The following is a 24,358-nucleotide window of genomic DNA, read 5'->3' as shown; positions in this document are numbered from 1 at the left end:
TCAGCATTTATGGACATTTATTAGCATTTATTAGGTGAGCATTTATTAGATGAGCTTCTGTAGACCCAGCGATCACATACAATTACTCGCATTGCCCAGCGAAGGCAGGGGCAGCACAGCCAGCGACACCAGCAGCATCCCACTGCAGAGGGACCAAGGCTGGTACCACGAACCCTCCCGAAGCCCAGAGAATTTCCTAGAGCCCTGGCTGCCACGGGGAGGACAAGTGCCTTTGATATCAGAAGCAGCGCTCCAGGCTGACCTGTGCTCTGAGGGGGCACATCTCACAGCCCTGATGTTCCCGTTGCTTTCAGCTTGCCGTGTCTTCAGACCAGGGAGAAGAGAGTCAGCGCAGTGGTGCTGCCAGCAGGGCAGTGCAGCTCTGTGCCACCCAGCCAAGGTCTCCGGCTTCCCAGCACAATGGGTGGTGACAGAGCAATGTATAGACAGAGCAGCAGAAGAGAATTGGAGTCAAGTCCAGTTGGAGGCCAGTCACTAGTGGCGTTCCCCAGGGCTCGGTGCTTGGGCCGGTCCTCTTTCATATCTTCGTCGATGATCTGGATGAGGGCATTGAGTGCACCCTATGTAAGTTTGCAGATGACACCAAGTTAGGTGCGTGTGTCGATCTGCTCGAGGGTAGGAAAGCTCTGCAGGAGGATCTGGATAGGCTGCACCGATGGGCTGAGGTCAACTGCATGAAGTTCAACAAGGCCAAGTGCCGGGTCCTGCACCTGGGGCGCAATAACCCCAAGCAGAGCTACAGGCTGGGAGATGAGTGGTTGGAGAGCTGCCTGGTGGAGAAGGACCTGGGAGTGATGGTGGATAGTCGGCTGAATATGAGCCAGCAGTGTGCTCAGGTGGCCAAGAAGGCCAACAGCATCCTGGCTTGCATAAGAAGCAGTGTGGCCAGCAGGGCTAGGGAGGTGATTGTCCCCCTGTACTCGGCTCCGGAGAGGCCGCACCTCGAGTACTGTGTTCAGTTTTGGGCCCCTCGCTACAAGAAGGACATCGAGGTGCTGGAGTGGGTCCAGAGAAGGGCGACGAAGCTGGTGAGGGGCCTGGAGAACAAGTCCTACGAGGAGCGGCTGAGGGAGCTGGGCTTGTTCAGCCTGGAGAAAAGGAGGCTCAGGGGAGACCTTATTGCTCTCTACAGGTACCTTAAAGGAGGCTGTAGTGAGGTGGGGGTTGGTCTGTTCTCCCACGTGCCTGGTGACAGGACGAGGGGGAATGGGCTTAAGTTGTGCCTGGGGAGTTTTAGGTTGGATCATAGGAAGAACTTCTTTACTGAAAGGGTTGTTAGACATTGGAACAGGCTGCCCAGGGAAGTGGTGGAGTCACCATCCCTGGAGGTCTTTAAAAGACGATTAGATGTAGAGCTTAGGGATATGGTTTAGTGGGGACTGTTCGTGTTAGGTCAGAGGTTGAACTCGATGATCTTGAGGTCTCTTCCAACCTAGAAATTCTGGGATTCTGTGATTCTGTAATTACACGTCGCCAGACACCCATTGCACTCTCGCAGCCTGTCAGGAGAGCGATGGCACGGGCCAGGGGAAAAGGTAGGTCAGTGACAGGACAGGAGGAAACATCAAGAGAGGAAGGAGAGAGTGATCTTCAGAGCGCAGCAGGAAAGGCACAAGAGAGGATACATCGCCTGTCTGCCCAAACCCTTGTTGGCTAGAGGTACAATACTTTTCAAAAGCCGTCCGTGTGTCTTTCTCCAGCATTTCTCGCGTGTAACACGGAGCATCTTTGTTCTCCTTTACCATCGCATCAATAATTTTAATGAGGTCTGCAACCTGCTGTTTCCTTCTCTGCTCTGCTGCTATGTTGCTGAAAGCAATGTACCTATTTCCACATTTTCTGGCCATCCCCTTGAGGTATGTGCTTGTTTCCACGAAATCGCGGATATCATCTGGACTCCCAAGATCTTCTGCTCGGGTGAATAACAGGATCGTGTACTTCTGTGCTTCAGTATGGAAAATCTTTGTCACCCACTCAGCCACTTCCACCTCTTCTTTACTGATGTGGGCCAGTTGCATCACCAAGATGATAGCATGCACCCCTCCATAGAAGTGACGAAGAGCATTTCCAATCAGTTCAGCTGTTTCCCTATTGGCTCTCTGGGTGTCAAAAAGGCCAGGAGTGTCGATAACGGCAATTTCTCTTCCACGGAGTGAGGCAGTGGCTGAACTGTAGTTCTTGGTCACTGAATCTGCTGACACCATAGATTCAAATGCTTTCTTCCCAAGGATGGTGTTCCCTGTCGCACTCTTCCCACTTCCAGTTTTGCCCACGAGCAGGACGTTCAGCTTGGGTCCTGGGGGAACAACCAGAGACACGTGTCTGAACCCCACAGCCCTGTGGTGCCGGGACATCCCCTGCACGCCATGCTCCCAGGGGTGACAAGGAAAGGCTTTTTACTGCAAAAACACGGGAATTAGGGTTAGCGGCCCCAGCAGCGGTCCCCGGGGACCATCAGGAGCAACACGAGGGACCCCAGAGGAGTATGGACAAGGTTGCCTCAGAGGGCCAGCACCCAGACCTCTTCCAAAGGCAGGAAAAGAAAGTAGAAGTGCATGCCACAGCTCCCCAGCAGCCCAGGAATGCACAGAGTGCTCAAATGGCCAGGTTGAAGCACTCCGTTTACAAGAAGTCACGTGCTGAGCAAAAAACACCCACTGGATTCTGTGCTGGATCACCCCAGGCCCTCGGCCTGCCCTGCACGGCCCCAGCAGGGCCAGAGCTGGCTCAGGCACACAGATAGCGAGGTTTTGGGGCAGGACTTTGCACCCTGTGCTGTGCCTCCAGCTGTAACCAGCGGCTGCTGCCTCATCTGCCCTGAGCCTGGCACAGTACAGCCTAAGGAGTGGGAAGAGGAGAGGCAGCCTTGGGAAATCCTCGAGCCTGTGGCCTCCTGAGAGGGCCCGTGCACTGCGTGCACAAGCATGCGTGAGGCTGCACGAGGACGCAAACCCAGCCTCACCCTCAGCAGCACTGCACCCGGCTGACTGAATGAGGAGGCTGCTAAAGGAGAAGGCTGTGGGGAGACCTCACAGCTGACTCACGGAAAGCTGACTCCACAGTCACTAAGATTGTACAGTAGGTATGTTTATTCAGTGCTGGGCAGCACGGGGGGTAGTCCCAAAAAAGTCGTGCACCCCTAATGTGGCAATTTGCCGTGGTTATATGCAGTAAAGAGTTACATATGCATGAAGATTCCCAATACGCCTATACATATGCAGAACCTGTCCCCACTTAGTATTATAATTAGCTACAAGAAGTCATTTCCATACATTCCTCTTGTCTGTGCTTGCTCAGTGCCTTGTGGTGGTGGGCGTTGAGGGTCGTGGGGATGAAGTAAGATGTCTTCATCAGGGTTGAACTTTTCACCTCATCTCTTTGCGTGTGTTCTCTGAGGCCTTGGTCACAATCTGGGCCGTAAGGTTGTTTTGATCTGCTTCTTGGGGTCCGAAGGGCTCCTGTTATCTGGAGGCCTAAGCGCAGCACAGGCGCAGTACATCGCAAATATAGCACCTATTCATTCTTAATTGATCACTCTCTAATTTCTAATCCCAATGATTCAGTCCTCCCTTTTCTGGAAAATCTAGTAAATTCTTTTAGTTAATACAAAAATTCTTCTTCTCAGTCTCTATGGTATGTACCCCTCAATGCCTTGCCATGCGCTTTTGTCAAGGAAGATAATATAGACATTCGTTGTAACGATTTCCAATTCCAAACAAATATTACAAAGACAATATCAAACTTATACCAACTAATATCTATAAACCAATAATTGGGTGACACAATGTGTTCAAAATCCCAGTTGCAGTTGGCGACCATCCAAAGAGTGTATCCCACCAGCTGTGATTTGTGTCCTGTTTTGCTCTTTGCCTTTGTATCATGATGGACAGTGATTAGAGTGTACATTGTGTTGTTAGACTTGATCAACTGGTGGGATACCACTGGTGCCAAATATAGAAAATGACACCCGACGATTCTAACAAAGTTACAAATACAAATGTTAGAATGATTTTTGCTAGGGAGAGTTATGTTCTCCTTATCTACTTCTACAAAATCACAAGCAGTTCTTAAACACACACAGCCTTGACCGATATATACAAGCACAGTCTTTTGACTAGTATTTGGATGAATTTCAAAGTGGCAGACACCTTGCTCCGTGTCAAGACATACATCCTGAGCATCAATTGTATTGCTTTCACAAATAAATCCTTGCTGTTTCCAGGTAACACATGATTCTAGATTTACAGACTGCCATCTCCCATTCTCCATCTGTGCCCATGTTCTATGCTCTGAAGGACAGAGCACTGTCTCCTCATGGTTTAATCCTAGTGCAATGATGGGGTGGATAACATAAACTGTGGCATTACATATAGTAAGCACAAAGGCAGTAGCCATGTTAACAATGGGGTCATAGGTAAAATTTACCAGAGTCCACCAAGATTGAAACTTCTCAAAATCATTAGCATTGTCCCAAACAGTCTTTTGGACTTCAGCCGGAAAAATGCCTTCACTTCCTTCCCTAATGATCAAGGCGGCTGTTGCCTGAATCCATAACTGTGCTTGTAAACAACTAAGAGCTAAAGATGCATTATCTTGAACCATACTAAGTGCATCTATTATTAGTTTGTGGTCTTGGTTTTCAGCCTTTTCCCATCTCGGTAACACCTTTGAAACTTGCCATTGGCTAGTTCCCAATGCCATTAAGGATGATTGTAGGGGCTGTTTTAGTTTTGTCTCACTGTTGTAGGAAGTACAGCCAAAAACAAACAGCTAATTACTACAGTCTGTGTTAATATAAAATTATACCAGCAATCTGATTTACCTGGGCAGATGCAACCTTCTTGTTGGCCACTTTTGGAAATCGGTTTTACTAAAATCCCCGTTACTTTCTCGTGGGTCGTTCCATTAATCATTCAGCACCCTATTTTAATTTCGTCCCCTACGGTTCTTTGGTGTGTCCATTCTTTCCCTATTTTTTGCCATTCTTATAATGTATATAAAAGGTCACCATTTGTTCACCAAATAACCACAACTGCTAACTTTCCATTAATGCTCTATCCTCTGTTGTTACAGCTTTGGACCAAGGCCGCTAACCATTCTCTATTATCCTAGAGGCACCTTATTGAATCACAACTACAATTTATAAGCCATAGAAATAAAACAATTCTGTTAACTAGACTCCTGCTGACTATGTTACTAAATACTCCTGACCATAATGTCCTCATTTTACTCGACTGAGCTTTAGTTTCAGTTCACCATTACCTGGCATTACTTTCCAGGGGGTTCTGGAGCTTTCTTCACTTAAGAATGGTGAATCCAGGCACTCCGTTCCTTGATCTTAATTGTGGTGAGGGCTGTAAGGAGCACCTGGTATAGTCCTTCCCACTGTGGCTTCAAAGTTTTCTCTACAAGAGACTTAGTTACCTCTCAGGCTTTGGCAGTCCTAGTGGGGAAAGCCTCTGGCCATCCTGAAAAGCTATCTGTCTGTTAACACCAGTAAATATCAACATCCCCCCCTTTTCTTGAAAGTTCAGAAAGGTCAATTTGCCACTGTTGCCCAGGCCCATGGCCTTTTCCAATTTGACACAGTTTTGGTTTGGGGACATTTTTGGGGTTAGTCTGGAGACAAAGATCACATTGTTCAGTTATTTGGGTGATGGTAGCATATAAGTTCCTGGCAATATTTTTTTTTCAATTAGATAGTTATACAAAGCATCTATTCCCCAATGTGTTTTCCGGTGTTCTTTCTTTACCAGTGACCACAGTAAATTGGAGGGGATGACTAGCTTCCCCTTCCCGTCTTTGGTAATAGCCCATCCCTCTTGGTTATATTTTCCCTTCTGACCTTCGATTAATTTTCTATCCTTTTTGTTATATACAAGCTTACCCTCGAGGAGAATTTGCCTGTCTGGAATCAGGGCTCCCTCAGTTGCCACCTCACCTTCTGCTGCTTCTTTTGCCTCTCTGTCTGCCAGATCATTTCCTTCCTCCAATTCTCAGCTCACCTTCTGGTGTGCCTTAATGTACATGATTGCTACCTTTACAGGCAGCTGAACTGCTTCCAATAATCTCATTATTTAGTCCCTATAGATGTTTATTTTCCAAATTCTATTACGTCTTTGCAAGTGGTAACTGCATACCCAGCATGTCGTTTTCCACTGATGACGTAGCTGCTCCCATATTCCCACATCATCAAAAGGAGTGTCCTTCAGATCTGGACGGCTGGAGTAGGTAGCTTCAATGGTCTCCAGGCAGTCATGGTTTACTGGCTCCCCTTGGTTTCTGCTGATTTCAGGAACCTTTGTGGGGAAAGCCAGTGACCGCCTTCCACTTCCAGCACTGTGGACACTGTGTGAGACACTAGCACAGTTATCTTCTGTCCCAAGGTGAACGTGCGTGCTTCCTGGATATTTAGCACCACTGCTGCAACAGCTTTGAGGCTTCCCAGCCATCCCTTGGTGGTAGCATCCAACTGCGTAGAAAAATAAGCAACTGCCGTTCGATATGGGCCCAGGTCCTGTGCTAGTGTTCCCAGGGCAATCCCTTGTTTCTCATGGGAGAAAAGGAAGAATGGTTTATTTACATCTGGGAGTCACAGAGCTAGAGCTGACATGAGGGCCTTCTTTAGTTGGTCCTAAGCTTGTGTGGCCTCTTTTGTCCATTGGAGTTCCCTGTTCCCATTTGCAATGAGCACATACAGCGGTTTTACAAGCGATCTGTAATTATAGATCCACAATCTGCACCACCCTGTCATTCCCAAAAAGGTTCACAGTTCTTTCATTGTCTCAGGTTTTGGGGTTTAACATATCGCTTCTTTACAATCTTGCTTCAAGGTCTGTTGTCCGGCACTAACCTCATAACCCATGTAGATCAACTTAACCACCTGAGCCTTCTGCTTCAATACCCTGTACCCCTGTAGTCCCAGAAAGTTTAGGAGGCTTACTGTCCAGGCCACACATGCTTCTGTCTGGGTGGCTATTAGGAGGTTATCTACGTACTGCAACATCCTTCCTTCTCCTGATGGGGCTTCCCAGGTCTCCAAGTCCTTTGCAAGTTGGTCTCCAAACAAGGTGGGAGAGTTCTTAAAGCCCTGAGGCAACCTTGTCCATGTGAGCTGTGTTTTGCGCCCACTCTTAGGGCCTTTCCAATCAAATGCAAAGATTTTCTGACTGGCTTCATGGAGAGGGAGGCAAAAGAAGGCATCCTTCAGGTCTAAAATGGTAAACCAAGTTAGCTCTGGTGTTAAGTTTGTTAATCAATTATCGGGCTAATTCCTTCTCTATCTTCCTTTTTCAAGGGGTACTGTTGAAGTGCATTTTTCGCCTTCCCTGGTACATTAGATCATACTCTGGAAAACATTTGACTTAGGATTTCCTCACTAATTTCCTCTTTGGTCTCAATAGCTGTCAGTATCAAACTCAACACTTCCACGTATCTTTGATCATTTACCTCCAGAATAATCTCCCCATTTTTAAATGAAATGATCGCTCGTAATCTTTCCAATAAATCTCTCCCTAGGCATGACTCCATAGAGTTGAGCATGTATAGGAAATTGTGAATGCCCCACTGTTTCCCATACTTATATTTCAATGGTTTGCAGAAATATGCTATTCCAGATTGGCCAGTTGCCCTCTTCACTACAATGTAATCATTCCCCACTGATACTAATGCTTTATTTAAAACTGAGTATGTTGCTTGTGCATCTACCATAAGTTCCACCTCTTTTCCCTCCTTCTCCGGCTCCATTTTTATAACCATTGGATCTGCTGGGATAGATTTCACAGTACTCTTCGGTCGTCTTTTGCATGTGCAACCTTCGGGTCGCTAACGGGCAAGCGCTTAGTCGGGTCACTAACACACCCGGTGTGTGCGTGCTGCCTGCTGTGTGTGCATGCAGGAAGTGGTTGTATAGCCGAGGGTAAACACACACACGCACCCACAAGATGGCTGCGCACCCCGTGAGGCAGGGAGCAGCGTTTGGCAGCCCCGCACCCCGTGCCAGGGGCAGGGCACATTTCTGCCAGTCCCGCACAGCCCAGGAGCAGGGGCCGCAGGGGCAGGGGAGCGTGGCTGGGCCTCGCTGCACCGTGGTGGCAGATGGGGGCAGCCCGGGCAAGGGCTGCTCCTCCTCAGCTGCTTGTGGCCATCTTGGGAGGGGGTACCGATGCCTTGGGGAACAAGGAGCTGGCAGGGAAACTCAGCTCGGTCACTGGCAACCCTTGCAGTGCTTTGGGAAACCTGCCGAGCTCACAGAGGATGTGCACGGCCCCCAGCTAGAGCAGGAGCCTCCCCCCAGAATCGCCGTCAGTTCAGTGCCCTCATCCGGCACCTGAACCTCCAGCCCTGAGCCTGAGCAGTGTACGGGGTCTGTCCCAGCCCTGAGCAGTGTGCGGGGTCGAACGCAGCTCCTGACCGCGATGCAGGCTGCAGCTGCCTTGTCTCCTGCCCCTTCTTCTGTCAGGGCTCTGCCTCCAGTCCCACCAGCAGCAGGAGAAACTGCTTGAAAACTAAGCACAGATCATCGCGGCAGTTAAATAACTCTGAGGCCAGACTGTTTCTGGAGGAATTACAGGAATTACAGGAAGTAGCGTTAGAGTTGCCTGCACCTCCAGTGCTGCACAGAATCGAAACCAAGCTGGGGGCTGGTGCGGGAGGAGCCGGTGCTGCCCTTGTGGCATGAGCACAGTCCTCCAGGCTGACACCGGCCATCTCCGCTGTCACTTCCTGGTGGCTGTGAGCGTCCCGCGGGGACAAGGCGAACGCCAGCTCAGGACGTGCAGGAAGGTACGGGCGGGAGGCCAGGGGTTGCGAGGCTCCGTGCCGGCTGGGAGGGCTCCGAGGGTGCCTGGGGACCTGGCACAGGGCAGCGGGGCAGGGAAGTGGCTCTTTCCACTGTCCCCTCCTCTCTCTTTCCCTTCTCCCCACTCCTCACTCCCCATGCTTGGCACAGCCCCAGCACCAGCCCGGGGGAGTCCCTGGGCACCGTGCTCAGCCCCACGCGGGGCCGCGGCTGCACGGGTGTCACTGCCCTGAGGGTTCCTGCCACCACCCGAGGGTCCCTGCCGCCTTGCTGCCTTCCCCCGTGCCTGTAATCCTTTGCAGACTGAGGCTGAGACTGAGGAAACAGAGCAGCGGCTCTGTTTCCCCTCAGCACCTCGCAGCTCCAGCTGTTATTTTGAATTTCTGTTCCTTGCTGCTGTCCGTGCACTGCTGTGACTGCACACGCGGCGGTGCGATCCACAGATGCCAGTTGCGCTGCTCTTGCTCTGATGTCCAGGCATGCAGGGGGGACCCAGTCTGTCCCGGTGCCACTGCAGCCTGACCCAGCTGCAGTGCCCCCGAGCCCTTCCCACAGCGGGGGCACACAGAGCCCTGCAGCCTCCAGTGGCCAGCAGCGAGGCTTCGAAACCATCCCCACTTTTAATGAAAATCCCTTCTGCTGTCAGTGATGCTCCCAGCATCTGGGTGCCTGCTGACGGAGCCCTGGGTGTCTGCTTTTGTCTCTGCAGCCAGGCCGTGGCCGTCCGTCGTGTCTACATGCAGCCCGGGGTCGGCGGGGCCTTGGAGATGAGGCTGATCCTGGCCGGGAAGGCTGGTGGGGGGAAAAGCGCCACGGGGAACACCCTCCTCGGGGAATGCGTCTTTGAGTCCAAGCTGTCCACCCAGCCAGTGACCGTGAGCTGTGCGAGTGCACAGGGGCACTGGGATGGCGAGGACTTCACGGTGGTTGACACGGCCGACATTTTCAACCCCGAAGGTGCAAGCCGTGAGGTGCACCAAGAAATTATTCGGTGCATCAGCCTGTCCTCCCCGGGCCCCCACGCGCTGCTGCTGGTGACCCAGCTGGGCCGATTCACCCAGGAGGACGAGGAGGCTGCAGAGAGACTGCAGGACATCTTTGGAGCTGATGTTCTGGGGCACGCGATTGTCATATTCACCCGCGCGGAAGAGCTGGGGGAGAGATCTCTGCATGACTATGTGTCCTGTACTGACAACAAAGCTCTCCACAAGCTGATTGAGAGATGCGGGAACAGGTACTGCGGCTTCAACAACCGGGCAACTGGAGCCGAACGGGACCACCAGGTCATGGAGCTGATGGGGATGGTCCGCTGCATGGTGCAGGCGAATGGGAACAGGTACTACAGCAATGAGATGTACCTGCAGCCCAATTTAACAGAAGAGCAGGTGGAGTATCACATGGCGAGGTACAGAGCAGGCAGGATAAAGAGGGCGCGATTCAGCTGGAGGCCATCCCGGAGAGTTGTCCTGGCTTTTGTGCTTATTGTCCTCATCATTATTGTGATTACCCTGGGTATCCTTATCGCACGGCTGTGATGAATCTCAGCACCACAGAGCCACTGAACGCCTGGGACTGGAGGCCCCTCTGCACCCCGCGTGTTCTGTCCCTGCCCAGGCAGGGTCCCCAGCGCTGGCTGCCCAGGACCGTGTCCACTGGGTGTTGGACATCTCCAGGGATGGAGACCCCAGCACCGCTCTGGGCAGCCTGTGCCAGCGCTCAGACACCCGCACAGCAAAAAAAGACTTTCCTGATGTCTCAGCGGGCATCCTTGTGCCTCCAGCAGTGCCCATACTCTTGTGTCCAGACTCTGGGCACCCCACCAGGCGTTCACACACGGAGACGGGACCCCAAGTCCCAGTGTAATGGAACCAACTCTCCCTTGAAAACGAAGAGGAATTGTCTATTTTTATTGAGCTTCCCTTTAATCAGTTATCATATATGTAGTACAGGACAAGAAATATGTTTAACTTGTAACCTAGGCTCCCTTTGTTCAGGGACAGAATGCTCCTTCTGGGAGAAACCAAGGAAAGTTGCCAATAGCAAGTAGCCTGAGGTTGTGCTTCGGTGACATGTGGCCATCGATGGATAAAAGGGGTTAGGGTGCTTCATCGGGGAACACCACCAAGGACCCCCACAGAAAGGAAGGCATGCACAGAAGGGCCTGAAAAGGAGCCATTAAGAATGATGCCACATGAGCACAAAACTCATGGAAAATTAGAATGAATTTGTATTAGATCGCTGAATAGTCATGAATGTAATGTCTCCATGGAGCCAGGAAGTCGACATCGGCTGTGCTTGATCTGTGGAAAGTGCACTGAGCTCTGAGGCCTGAATAAAAGCAATATCTCTCCTGAGTGCGTGCGAATTGGCTTATTGCACACCGGGTGAAGGGTCTTAGAGTCATAGAATGGTTGGGGTTGGGAGGGACCTTAAAGATCATCCAACTCCAACCCCCCTGAAACAGACAAGGAAACCTCCCCCCAGATGAGGTTGGCCAAGGCCCATCCAGCCTGGCCTTGAACACCTCCAGGGATGGGGCATCCACAGCTTCTCTTGGCATCCTGTGCCATTGCCTCACTACACTGACAGTGAAGCGTTTCCTCCTAATGTCTAGCCTAAAGCTATTTTCTTTTATTTTAAGACCATTCCCCCTTGTCCAGCATAATCCACATGAATAATTTTTTTTTCTCCATCCTCTTTATTAAACCCCTTTAAGCTCTGAAAGGTTCCAATGAGGTGTTCCCAGAGCCTTCTCTTCCGCAGGCTGAACATCCCCATCTCTCTCAGCCTTTCTTCATAGGAGAAAGGATCCACTGTTTCGGTCAACACCAGCACCTCATTGTCCTTGCTGAGCAATTGAACGGGTGCCCTTGTCCTCCTGCACATGGCGCGCTCTGAGGCATGGATGTGGGCCCCTGGTAGCCAGCAGGAACACACAGCCCTGCCCTTGGCCTCACACTCGGTCCCTGTGCATCCATGTGTGTGGCAGGAGAGGAGGATGGCAGAGCCCCACTTGCGGTGCCAAGCCAAGCCGTGCCATGCCAGCTGTAGGAGCTGACTGGATCTCTGGGTCTAGTTGTGCCGGCCTTATGGCTGGTGCCTGCCCCGGCTCCCTTCCCCACGACCAATGTCCCCAAGAGTTGCCTGGGTGCCACAGGGCAGGGGACACTTGGCTTTCCTCCCCGGCCTGCAGCTCAGTGGGAGTAGCACAGCAGAGGGCAGAGCCATGCCGGCTCTCGGCCTACCCCTTCTCTGCGCTGGGCACCATGCCTGGGGCTACTGCTGGCGCAAGCCTGGAGCTGGACAGGTCCCAAAGCGCAGTGCCATGAGGGCAGGACATCCAGCGGCATCACTCTGCCAGAGCCCAGGGCCATGCTCTGTGGATGTGGGGCTGCTCCTGAGCTCTCGCTCAAAGAGGCAGCTCCCTGGTCTCACGTCTGTGCTGGGTGGGTGCCAAAGCCCTGGTACAGGCTGTTGTGGTATTGATTTCAGACAACTTCACAGTAGCTGCAATGTAGACTAGTATTAAGATGGTAAATAACAAAGTCTGCCAGGTGCAGATAGGAAAGCAACCCCTTCCTCCCCCTCAGGGAGGAATTGCAAGTCCTGAAGTCAGAACAAGGTGTGCCTGGGAGGCATTGGACCTGGCTGAGCACAAGCTTATCAGTAAACAATGCACACATACTGGTTATGTACTGAGCATGAAACCAAACAGCCAAGTTAATGTACAACTCATGGATGTGAAGCATGTACCAGTTACTCACTTTGCAATTACAAATCATCATGAAAAAGCTTTCAGGTTTCGATCTTTTAAAGGGATGGCCCCTGCCAAGTTGTGTTTGGACATCACCCCAACCCCAGTCTAATTAGAGGAACTCCCCTTAAAAGGGTGCGGGAAGCAGGAACAGCAGCAGGAACCGCAGCTGCAGGTCTAACTTGTGAATAGTGACATAAACATTGAATTAGTGAAATAAACAGTGTGAATAGACAAAAGGATCAAGAGCAATGTGTTCAACCTAGAAAGACCATTTAATTTATTATTAGTTTAGCAGCACAGAATGGAGTAAATGATTCTGACTATGGGAAGCTTTAGTTGAGAAAGAAATAGACCTGAGAAAGAAATAGCATGTGGCTACGCTTACTGACGGGGCGAAAAGAGGCTGGAGAGCAGCCCCACAGAAAGGGACCTGGGGGTTCTGGTGCACTGCAAGTTGAACGTGAGTTAAGAGTGTGCCCTGGCAGCCATGAGGGCCAACTGCACCCTGGGGTGCATCAAGCATGGCGTTGTTCACCAGTTGAGGAAAATGTGTGCAGTTCTTCTAGAATACTAGAAGGCAAGGGTACTTGTGAAAGCTGGGCAACATTAAAAGAGCAATTCTTCCAGGCTCAGGATCGGTGCATCCCTAAGAGTAGGAAATTGGGGAAGAGGGGCAGGAAACCTACGTGGACGAGCAAGGAGCTCCTTGACAAGATCCAAAGGAAGAGGAAGGTCTATGAAATGTGGAAAAAGGGCCTGTCCTCTTGGGAGGAGTATAGAAGTGTTGTCAGGGCCTGCAGGGATGCGACAAGGAAGGCCAAAGCCCACCTAGAGATGAAGCTTGCAAAAGAGATAAAGGATACGAAGAAGTTGTTTGTTTGTTTGTTTAAAGTGTGTAAACAGTAGAAGGAAGACTAGGTCCTAGAGAACAGGAGAGGTGCCTGAACACTGGAGGACAGCCAACGTCGCTCCGGTCTTCAAGAAGGGCACAAAGGAGGATCCGTGAATCACAGAATCACAGAACTGTAGGGGTTGGAAGGGACCTCGAAAGATCATCAGGTCCAACCCTCCTGCTAAAGCAGGTTCCTCAGAGCAGGCTGCGCAGGTGGGCGTCCAGACGGGCCTTGAATGTCTTCAGAGAAGGAAACTCCACAACCTCCCTGGGCAGCCTGTTCCAATGCTTCGTCACCCTCATCATGAAGAAGTTCTTTCACATGTCAGTACGGAATGTCCTGTGCTGTAACTTGCAGCCATAGCCCCTTGTCCTATCCACACAAACCACTGAGAAGAGGTTGGCTACATCCTTCTGTCCCCCACCCCTCAGATATTTATATACATTGAGGAGATCCCCTCTCAGTCCTCTCTTCTCCAGGCTGAACAGCCCCAGGTATCTCAGCCTCTCCTCACAGGGAAGATGCTCCAGGCCCCGTATCATCTTTGTGGCCCTCCGCTGGACTCTTCCCAGGAGATCCCTGTCTTTCTTCTACCAGGGAGCCCAGAACTGGACACAGTACTCCAGGTGAGGCCTAACCAGGGCAGAGGAGAGGGGAAGGATCACCTCCCTTGACCTGCTGGCCACACTCCTTTTAATGCACGCTAGGATCCCATTAGCTCTCTTGGCCACAAGGGCAGAGTGCTGGCTCATAGTCAACCTGTTGTCCACCAGGACCCCCAGGTCCTTCTCCTCAGAGCTCCTCTCCAGCAGGTCATCCCCCAGCCTGTACTGATACTTCGGGTTGTTTCTTCCCAGGTGCAGGACTCTACACTTGCTCTTAGTAAATCTCATTTGGTTTCTAAACTACTGGTGAAACTACAGGCCAGTCAGTCTCACCTCTGTCCCTGGAAAGGTGTTGGAGCAGCTTGTTCTGGATGCCATCTCCAAGCAATTGGAAGAGAAGAAGAAGAGGAGTGGTCAGCATGAATTCATCAAGGGGAAGTCGTGCTCGACCAATCTCGTTGCCTTCTATGATGGCATCACCAGCTGGGTAGATGGGGGGAGAGCAGTGGATGTCATCTACCTTGACTTTAGCAAGGCTTTCGATACTGTCTCCCATGACATCCTTATAGCAAAGCTGAGAAAGTTTGGGATAGAGGAGTGGACAGTAAGGTGGGTTGAGAACTGGCTGACCGGCCGAGCTCAGAGGGTGGTGATCGGAGGAGCAGAGTCCGGCTGGAGGCCTGTGACTAGCGGTGTTCCCCTGGGGTCTGTGCTGGGTCCGGTCTTGTTCAACATCTTCATCGACAACCTTGACAAGGGAATAGTGTCTGCCCTCAGCAAGTACGCCGATGACACAAAGCTGGGAGGAGTGGCTGACACGCCAGAAGGCTGTGCTGCCATTCAGAGAGACTTGGACAGGCTGGAGAGATGGGCAGGAATGAAACCAAATGAGGTTTAATAAGAACAAGTGTAGAGTCCTGCACCTGGGAAGGAACAACCGCATGTATCAGTACAGTACTGTATCAGTATAGTACTACTACTAATAATATGTACAAACAAGTGATGCACAATGCAATTGCTCACCACCTGCTGACCGATGCCCAGCTTAACCCCGAGCAGTCCAGCCCCCTCCCCCGGCTAGCCACCCCTATATATTGTTTAGCATGACGTCAGATGGTATGGAATACCCCTTTGGCTAGTTTGGGTCACCTGTCCTGGGTCTGTCCCCTCCCAGCTCTTACTGCACCCCCAGCCTGCCTGTTGGCAGGACAGAGCAAAAGGCTGAGGTGTCCTTGGCTTGGTATAAGCACTGCTCTGCAACAATTAAAACATCAGGGTGTTATCAGCACTCTTCTCATCCTAAGCCAAAACACAGCATTCCACCAGCTACTAGGAAGAAAATTAATTCTGTTCTAACTGAAACCAGGACACCAGGGTAATCACAATAATGATGAGGACAATAAGCACAAAAGCCAGGAGACCTGTCCTTTAGCTGGATCACTCCTTCTTCACCCTGCCTGCTCTGTACCTCTGCATGTGATACGCCACCTTCTCTTCTGTTAAATTGGGCTCCAGGTACATCTCATTGCTGTAGTACCTGTTCCCATTCGCCTGCACCATGCAGCGGACCATCCCCATCAGCTCTGCGACCTGTCGGTCCCGTTCGGCTCCATCTGCCTGGTTGTTGAAGCCGCAGTACCTGTTCCCACACCTCTCGATCAGCTCGCGGAGAGCTTTGTTGTCAGCACAGGACACATAGTCGTGCAGAGATCTCTCCCCCAGCTCTTCTGCGCGGGTGAATATGACAATCGTGTGCCTGAAAACATCAGCTCCAAAGATGTCCTGCAGTCTCTCTGCAGCCTTTGCCTTCTCCTGGGTGAATGGGCCCAGCTGGGTCACCAGCAGCAGCACGTGGGGGCCCGGGGAGGACAGCCTGATGCAGCGGATAATTTCTTGGTGCACCTCACTGCTGGCACCTTCGGGGTTGAAAATGTCGGCCGTGTCAACCACCGTGAAGTCCTCACCATCCCAGTGCCCCTGTGAACTCGCACAGCTCACGGTCACTGGCTGGGTGGACAGCTTGGACTCAAAGACACGCTTCCCAAGGAGGGTGTTCCCCGTGGCGCTTTTCCCCCCACCAGCCTTCCCGGCCAGGATCAGCCTCATCTCCTAGCCCCCGCCGACCCCGGGCAGCACGTGGACACGCTGGATGGACACGGCCTGGCTGCGGAGACAAAAGCAGACACCCAGGGCTCCGTCAGCAGGCACCCAGATGCTGGATGCTGCGGAGCTCTGTTTGCCACAGCTGTGGGAAGGGGTCGGGGGCTGCTGCTGGGTCAGGCTGCAGTGGCACCGGGACAAATGGGGTTGGAAAGCAGCAGAAAACAGTAAAAAGCAAAATAAAAGCCATAACTGCGAGGTGCTGCGGGGAAACAGAGCAGCAAGGCAGACTCAGTGTGAGGAGGATCATGGCGGGGGAAGGCAGTGTGGTGGCAGGGACCCTCGGGGCAGTGACACCCGTGCAGCCGCGGCCCCGCGTGGGGCTGAGCACGGTGCCCAGGGACTCCAACGGGCTGGGGCTGTGCCCATGCCGAGCATGGGGAGTGAGGAGTGGGGAGAGGGGAAAGAGAGAGGAGGGGACAAGGGGAAGAGCCACTTCCCTGCCCCGCTGTCCTGTGCCAGGTCCCCAGGCACCCTCGGAGCCCTCCCCGCCGGCACGGAGCCTCGCGGCCCCTGGCCTCCCGCCCGTACCTTCCTGCACATCCTGTGCTGTTGTTCGCCTTGTCCCCGCGGGACGCTCACAGCCACCAGGAAGTGACAGCGGTGACGGCCAGTGTTAGCCTGGAGAACTGTGCTCATGCCACAAGGGCAGCACCGGCTCCTCCCGCACCAGCCCCCAGCTTGGTTTAGATTCTGTGCAGCCCTGGAGGTTCAGACAGCTCTAACGCTACCTCCTGTAATTCCTGTACTTCCTCCAGAAACAGTACGGCCTCAGAGTTATTTAACTCCCGCTATGATCTGTGCTTAATTTTCAAGCAGTTCCTGCTGCTGGTGGGACTGGAGACATAGCCCTGACAGAAGAAGGGGCAGGAGACGAGGCAGCTGCAGCCTGCACCGTGGTCAGGGGCTTGAGGATTTCACGAGGCTACCTCTCCTCTTCCCACTCCTTAGGCTGTGCTGTGCCAGGCTCAGGGCAGATGGGGCAGCAGCCGTTGGTTACAGCCGGAGGCACAGCGCAGGGTGCAAAGTCCTGCCCCAAAACCTCGCTATCTGTGTGCCTGAGCCAGCTCTGGCCCTGCTGGGGCTGTGCATTGCAGGCCGATAGCCTGCGGTGATCCACCACAGAATCCAGTGGGTGTTTTTGGCTCAACACGTGACTTCTTGTAAAGGGAGTGCTTCAGCCCGGCCGTTTGAGCACTCTGTGCATTCCTGGGCTGCTGGAGGGCTGCGGCATGCACTTCTGTTTTCTCTTTCTGCCTTCATGCTGCTCCTGATGGTCCCAGGAGACCGCTGCTGGGGCCTTGGAGCTGTGGGCTACCCACACCGTGGTGTCGAGGCCTGGCGGGGAAGCTGGAGCTAGTCTTGGGGCTAGGGGGGCACACTGACAGCTGTCTGACACCGAGCCCAGACGAGCTGCTCCCGGCTCTGCATGGGCTCTGTTAGAGTTGAAGCTGCCCAGCAGCATGGGGGACAATAAGAAAGGCTTTTTGAAGTAGATTAATGGGAAAAGGAGGAGCAGAGCAAACGTTGGTCTGATAGATGATGAGCACGGTCGCCTCACAATGAGGGACATATTCAAAGCAGAGACATTGAATGCATTTTTCACCTCTGCCTCTGTCTTGAACACCAATGATGGGCTCTGAGGCCCCAGCTACCCACAGCTGGGGGATGGCAAGAGCCAGCACAACAAACTCACTGTTAACCCCGATCTTGTGCAGACTGGCTGCTCCACCTGGATACATATAAGCCAATGGGGCCTGATGGGATTCGTCCCAGAGTCCTCTGAGAACTAGCTGGTGTCAGCTAGATCATTGTCATTGCCATTCAACAATATGAAGTTTAACAAGAGCAAGTGTCAGGTTCTGCACCTGGGAAAGGGCAACAGAGCAACCCTGGTTATACAGACTGGGGGACGAGACGCTGGAGAGCAGCCAGAAGAAAGGATTCTGGGGGTTTGGATCGACAGAAAACTGAGCACAAGCCAGCAGCGTGCCTTGGTGGCCAAGAGGGCCAACCATATTTTGGGCTGCATCAAGGACAGCACTGTAGGTCAAAGGAAGTGATCGTCCTGCTCTGCTGTGCACTGGTGTGGCCCCACCTCGAGTACTGAGTGCAGCTCTGAGCACCACAGTACAAGAAAGATACAAAACTGTTAGAGAGCGTCCAAAGAAGGGCAACAAAGGTGGTGAAGGGTCTAGAGGGGAAGACATATGAGGAGCGGCTGAAGTTGCTTGGATTGTTCAGCATGGAGAAGAGACGAGGGGAGGCCTCATGGCGGCCTGCAGCTCCCTCACGAGGGGAGCGGAGGGGCAGGCGCTGAGCTCTGCTCTCTGGGGACAGCAACAGGACCCGAGGGAACGGCATGGAGCTGGGACAGGGGAGGGTCAGGCTAGGGGTTAGGGAAAGGGTCTGCACCCAGAGGTGGTCGGGCACTGGGACAGGCTGCCCAGGGACGTGGGCACGGCCCCGAGATTGATGGAGCTCAAGGAGTGTTTGGACACCGCTGTCACACACAGGGGCTGGTCCTTTGGGGACCCAGGAGTTGGACTTGATGATCCTTATGGGTCCCTTCTAACTCAGATATTCGATCATTCTGTGATCAGCATGTTTTTCATGTCTGAGAGTCATAAATTAACACAGCAGTTTGGTTTAAAGTTCAGTAGGTAATCAGAATGTGCATCACATCTAGGAGTCCTAAAAAGACTTTGTCAATTGTCCTTAAGGACCAACTGGAATTAAAATATTGACATATACGTATACATTCACACATACACGCATATCTATACGTTTATAGACCATTTCTGGGATGGTAAATAACAAGGTCTGCCAGGTGCAGATAGGAAAGCAGCCCCTTCCTCCCCCTCAGGGAGGAACTGCAAGTCCTGAAGTCAGAACAAGGGGTGTCCAGGAGGCGTTGGACCTGGCTGAGCAAAAGCTTATCAGTAAACAAGGCGCGCATACTGGTTATGTACTGAGCGTGAAACCAAACTGCCAAGTTAATGTACAACTCACGGATGTGAAGCACTTACCAGTTACTCGCTTTGCAAATCACCATGAAAAAGGTTTTGGGTTTTGATCTTTTAAAGGGATGGCCTCTACACCAGGTCCCTGGGTGGCTGCAGGAGAAAGCAGCACCCTCCTCGTGAGGCTCCTGCGGCACCCAGGCACTCGCGTGCCCTGGGCCACCTTGAAACCCTCCCAGCGGCACAGAGTTTCGCCATCAACCCATGTCTTCAAGCAGCTTCCACGCTGGCCTCGCCATCGACACCCAGCGTGGCTGCGCTGCAGCAGAGTCAGTGTCCCCATGGAACCCTCACAGCCACCACGAAGTGGCAGCAGCATTGGCAGCGGTGTTGGTGGCGGCGTTGGCACTGGCAGCCTGGAGCACGGCTATGGCTGCTGGCACCCTGTGCCCGGCACTGGTGCAGGAACAGGAGAGCATTCAGCCTCCTGGCACGGACACTCGGCAGCCTACAAATACCCACGCACCAGCCCAGATCTTGGTTTCGATCCTGTGCAGCTCTGGAGGTGTGACTTTGGGGTTAGTTGTCCACTTCGCTGTCTGCATTTCAGCATGAGCCTCGCAGTGCTGCTCTGCTTCTAACCCAGCGTGCTTCCCCAGGCCCCCTTGCCTGTGCTCCAGTGTTTGAATGCAAAAATTGGCTGGAAGTGAGAAGTGTGGCAGAGGAGGGGAGCAGGTGCAGCCTTGGCTTGTTCTTGTGGCGACCCCCCCTACCCACAGCACTGCTGCTGCTCTTAACACAGCAACGGACACGCCCCGGGTGGAGGTGCACACAGGGCCTGCATTTTGCCTTAATCCTAAGGTTAAATGCTCATTTTCTTGCCATTCTAAGCAAGCGGTGCAGAATTATTACAGGGCTGCTTGCATTTCAAGCCTTCTTCCAGGTCAGCAGAAGTATTCTGTACCCCCAGGAAATGTGTTGGGGCCCTCAGAGTCTCCAGCAGTTTGTGGCACACAGCCCCCAACCCCTCCAACACACTTCTTCTGCCCCTTCCCTTTGAGGAGTGGCTGAAGGAGCTGAGGTTGCTCAGCCTGGAGAAGAGGAGGCTCAGGGGCGACCTTATCGTTCTCTACAGGTTCCTTAAAGGAGGCTGTAGCGAGATGGGGTTGGTCTGTTCTCCCACATACCTGGTGACAGGATGAGGGGGAACAGGCTAAAGTTGTACCAGGGGTGCTTTAGGTTGGCTATTAGGAAGAACTTCTTTACCGAGAGGGTTGTGAGGCATTGGGATGGGCTGCCCAGGGAAGTGGTGGAGTCACCATCCCTGGAGGTGTTTAAAAGACGTTGAGATGTAGAGCTCAGTGATATGGTTTAGTGGAGGACTGGTTAGTGGTAGGTCAGAGGATGGACTGGGTGACCTTGGAGGGCTCTTCCAGTCTAGATGGTTCTGGGATTCTGTGATTCCTCTCATCATGCAGAGGGATGGGGACAGCCAGGAGTCAGCACTGGATGCCTTCAGGACACGCTGGGATGGTTTTAGGATAGCAATGATACTGCTTATGCCACTGGAGGTCACTGGTACATTTACACACACGGATACCCATACAGCACTACCTACAACGCAGCTATTACACTAACTCTGGCATTTCATCCTGTTACAATTCAACTTCAGAGTTATTTAATTGTGGAGATGTACGGTCTGTGTTTAGCTCTGAAGCAGTTTCTCTTGCTGTGATCGCTTGAGGAAGAGGTCAGCCTGGCGTTCTGGGATTCCTCCCCCCTCCTAGGCTGCTTTCCGCAGCCTTTCTGGGTGGGAGAAGAACCTGGGGTGAGTCAGGCAGCCCCCTCCCGAGCACTCCCCCAGCCCCACGCTCAGGTATGGCCACAGAGCTTCCCCTGCCTGCTGCACTCGCCTGGCAAGCAGTGAGACCTCGCGCCCTTGCACAGCTCATGGCCACCACCAAACACCAGCCTGGGGGGAGCTGCAGCTTGGGCCTGATCCTGAATGCACCTGGACCATTCTCCACCCTCCCAAACGGCTGTTTCAGCACTGCGGGTCACAGTGCACTGAAAGGTGCCTCTCCACACAGCAAGGCTCAGCATTTATGGGCATTTATGGGCATTTATTAGATGAGCATCAGATTAGCACTTATTAGATGAGCTTCTGTAGACCCAGCGATCACATACAATTACTCGCATTGCCCAGTGAAGGCAGGGGCAGCACAGCCAGCGACACCAGAAGCATCCCACTGCAGAGGGACCAAGGCTGGCACCATGAATCCTCCCAAAGCCCAGAGAAGTTCCTGGAGCCCTTGTTGCCACGGGGAGTACAAGTGGCTTTGATCTCGGAAGCAGTGTTCCAGGCTGACCTGTGCTCTGAGGGGGCACATCTCACAGTCCTGATGTTCCCGTTGCTTTCAGCTTGCCGTGTCTTCAGACCAGGGAGGAGAGAGTCAGCGCAGTGGTGCTGCCAGCAGGGCTGTGCAGCTCTGTGCCACCCAGCCAAGGTCTCCGGCTTCCCAGCACAACAGAGCAGCAGAGGAGAATTACACGTCGCCAGACACCCATTTCACTCTCGCAGCCTGTCAGGAGAGCAATGGCACGGGCCAGGGGAAAAGGTAGGTCAGTGACGGGACAGGAGGAAACATCAAGAGAGGAAGGAGACAGTGATCTTCAGAGCACGGCAGGAAAGGCACAAGAGAGGAAACATCGCACGTCTGACCAAAGCCTTGTTGGCTAGTGTATAGTACAATACTTTCCAAAAGCCGTCCGTGTATGTTCCTCCAGCATTTCTCGCGTGTAACACGGAGCATCTTTGTTCTCCTTTACCATCGCATCAATCATTTTAATGAGGTCTGCAACCTGCTGTTTCCTTCTCTGCTCTGTTGCTATGTTGCTGAAAGCAATGTACCTATTTCCACATTTTCCTGCCATCCCACTGATGAATTTGTTTGATTCCACAAAATCGTGGATATCATCTGGACTCCCAAATTGTTCTGCGTAGGTGAATAACAGGATCATGTACTTCTGTGCTTCAGTATGGAAAATCTTTGTCACCCACTCAGCCACTTCCACCTCTTCTTTACTGGTATCGGTCAGTCGCATCACCAGGATGATAGCATGCACCCCTCCATAGAAGTGACGAAGAGCATTTCCAATCAGTTCAGCTGTTTCCTTATTGGCTCTCTGGGTGTCAAAAAGGCCAGGAGTGTCGATAACGGCAATTTCTCTTCCACGGAATGAGGCACTCTCTGCACTGTAGCTTTGGGTTACTGAAGTTGCTCCTGTCATAGATTCAAATGCATTCTTCCCAAGGATGGTGTTCCCTGTCGCACTCTTCCCACTTCCAGTTTTGCCCACGAGCAGGATGTTCAGCTTGGGTCCTGGGGAAACAACCAGAGACATGTGTCTGAACGCCACGGCCCTGTGGTGCCAGGACACCCCCTGCACGCCACAATCCCAGGGGCGAGAAGGAAAGGCTTTTTACTGCAAAAACACAACTTTAATTCTCACACTAAGACACTGCTATGCACAAGAGGGGATGGGACAGGGCAGGGGCTGAAGCCGTGTCCCAGCAGCCAAAGCAGGGCTTGCTCGGCCCCGCCAGCCCTGCCCTTCTGCTCGGCTCTCCCACAGGAGGAAAGTTTGTGCTCAGTAAACTCAGACAAGGGCTGCCCTGACTAAAAGACCCTCTGGAAAATGGACCAAAAGCAGCCAAGGCAGGACAGAAGCTGGCAGAGGGGGGGGTTTCTCACCCCATGCTGCATGCTCACAGGCAGCCAGCACAGCTCGCCTCCAGTAAGAGCGAGCCTGCGCAGAGCTGGGAGCAGCTCGTCTGGGCTCGGTGTCAGACAGCTGTTGGTGTGCCCCCCTAGCCCCAAGACTAGCTCCGGCTTCCCCTCCAGGCCTCGACAACACGGTGTGGGCAGCCCATGGCCCCATGGCCCCAGCAGCGGTCCCCGTGGACCATCAGGAGCAACACGAGGGACCTCAGGGGAGTCTGGATAAGGCTGCCTCAGAGGGCCAGCACCCAGACCTCTTCCAAAGGCAGAAAGAGAAAGCAGAAGTGCATGCCGCAGCCCTCCAGCAGCCCAGGAATGCACAGAGTGCTCAAACGGCCGGGCTGAAGCACTCCCTTTACAAGAAGTCATGTGTTGAGCAAAAAACACCCACTGGATTCTGTGCTGGATCACCGCAGGCCCTCCGCCTGCCCTGCACGGCCCCAGCAGGGCCAGAGCTGGCTCAGGCACACAGATAGGGAGGTTTTGGGGCAGGACTTTGCACCCTGCGCTGTGCCTCCGGCTGTAACCAACGGCTGCTGCCCCATCTGCCCTGAGCCTGGCACAGCACAGCCTAAGGAGTGGGAAGAGGAGAGGCAGCCTCGGGAAATCCTCGAGCCCGTGGCCTCCCCAGAGGGCCCGTGCACCGCGTGCACAAGCGTGCGTGAGGCTGCACGAGGACGCAAACCCAGCCTCACCCTCAGCAGCACTGCACCCAGCTGACTGAATGAGGAGACTGCTAAAGGAGAAGGCTGTTTGCACCAGGGGAGTTTTAGGTTGGATGTTAGGAAGAACTTCTTTACCAAAAGGGTTGTTCGACATTGGAACAGGCTGCCCAGGGAAGTGGTGGAGTCACCATCCCTGGAGGTCTTTAAAAGACGTTTAGATGTAGAGCTTAGGGATATGGTTTAGTGGGGACTGTTAGTGTTACATCAGAAGTTGGATTCGATGATCTTGAGGTCTCTTCCAACCTAGAAATTCTGTGAAATTCTTTTGTGGGGAGACCTCACAGCGGCCCTCAGTGCCTGCAAGGGCTGCAGGAGGGCTGGGAGGGACTCTTGGGCAGGGGGTGTAGGGATAGGACACGGGGTGACGGCTTTAAGGTAGAAGAGGGTGGGTTTGGGTTAGATCCGAGGCAGAAATTCTTTACTATGAGGGTGGTGATGCCTGGTGCAGGCTGCCCCCAGGAGCTGTGGGTGCCCCATCCCTGGCAGTGCCCAAGGCCAGGCTGGATGGGGCTGGAGGCAGCCACTCTGTGGCTCTGTGACCATGGGACTCTAAGCTTGGCCAGGCTCTGGCTGCTGCTGCACGCAGTGGGTAAGGCGCTCACCTTCCTTCTCAGCATCTTCCATTTTGAGCCCACTCCGAAGGGAAGCCTGA

At 52.9% G+C, this 24,358-nt stretch overlaps 3 protein-coding genes and 1 long non-coding RNA gene across 15 annotated transcripts in view; 1 reads left to right on the top strand and 3 right to left on the bottom strand.

Moving 5' to 3' along the window:
* LOC311431554 (GTPase IMAP family member 4-like) overlaps positions 1–24,358 on the bottom strand; it is a 26,224-nt gene continuing 1,866 nt past the window's right edge. For 4 of the 10 annotated variants that reach the window (XM_084509132.1, XM_084509130.1, XM_084509131.1 and 1 more), the window contains 2 exons: positions 24,309–24,354; positions 1–2,317 (listed from right to left, as the gene is read on the bottom strand). In XM_084509132.1, the coding sequence (XP_084365258.1) occupies positions 1,524–2,317; positions 24,309–24,354 (840 nt within the window). In that variant the 3' untranslated portion in view covers positions 1–1,523. Of the gene's footprint in view, positions 2,318–21,301; positions 22,583–24,308; positions 24,355–24,358 lie in introns of those variants that run through there. The other 6 variants (XM_084509136.1, XM_084509134.1, XM_084509135.1 and 3 more) reach the window with 2 other exon arrangements.
* LOC311431561 lies at positions 3,090–7,770 on the bottom strand. Its single transcript, XR_014689529.1, has 2 exons — positions 6,162–7,770; positions 3,090–5,489 (listed from the first exon to the last, which is right to left on the bottom strand). It is a non-coding gene; the product is annotated as an uncharacterized lncRNA (long non-coding RNA).
* Positions 8,382–11,175, top strand: LOC311431553 (GTPase IMAP family member 1-like). 2 transcript variants are annotated; one of them, XM_084509128.1, is made up of 2 exons: positions 8,382–8,805; positions 9,531–11,175. In XM_084509128.1, exon 2 carries the CDS (start codon positions 9,559–9,561, stop codon positions 10,354–10,356), a length of 798 nt encoding a protein of 265 aa, XP_084365254.1. In that variant the 5' UTR covers positions 8,382–8,805; positions 9,531–9,558; the 3' UTR covers positions 10,357–11,175. The 2 variants fall into 2 exon arrangements, with proteins under 2 accessions (XP_084365254.1, XP_084365253.1); XM_084509127.1 differs by having other exon boundaries at positions 8,384–8,805; positions 9,535–11,175.
* Positions 9,852–24,358, bottom strand: part of LOC311431559 (GTPase IMAP family member 1-like) — a 25,891-nt gene continuing 11,384 nt past the window's right edge. The window contains exons 2-3 of one of the 2 annotated variants that reach the window (XM_084509144.1): positions 16,768–17,125; positions 9,852–16,240 (exon numbers count right to left, since the gene is read on the bottom strand). In XM_084509144.1, coding sequence (XP_084365270.1) covers positions 15,514–16,182 — 669 coding nt within the window. In that variant the 5' untranslated portion in view covers positions 16,183–16,240; positions 16,768–17,125 and the 3' untranslated portion in view covers positions 9,852–15,513. The remainder of the gene's footprint in view (positions 16,241–16,767; positions 17,126–24,358) is intronic. The other variant, XM_084509145.1, reaches the window with a different exon arrangement.

This window comes from Aythya ferina, assembly GCF_964211825.1.
Source record: "Aythya ferina genome assembly, chromosome: 2".
Classification (NCBI taxonomy): domain Eukaryota; kingdom Metazoa; phylum Chordata; class Aves; order Anseriformes; family Anatidae; genus Aythya; species Aythya ferina.
Note: the sequence above shows the minus strand (reverse complement) of the source record. Positions and strands in the feature narration are given on the sequence as shown.

Coding starts and splice junctions, on each gene's coding strand:
- LOC311431553 (XM_084509127.1), top strand. CDS start 8,698: ATGAGCACAGTCCTCCAGGCTGACACCGGCCATCTCCGCTGTCACTTC. Junction 8,806..9,534: donor AGCTCAGGACGTGCAGGAAG/GTACGGGCGGGA, acceptor CTCTGCAGCCAG/GCCGTGGCCGTCCGTCGTGT.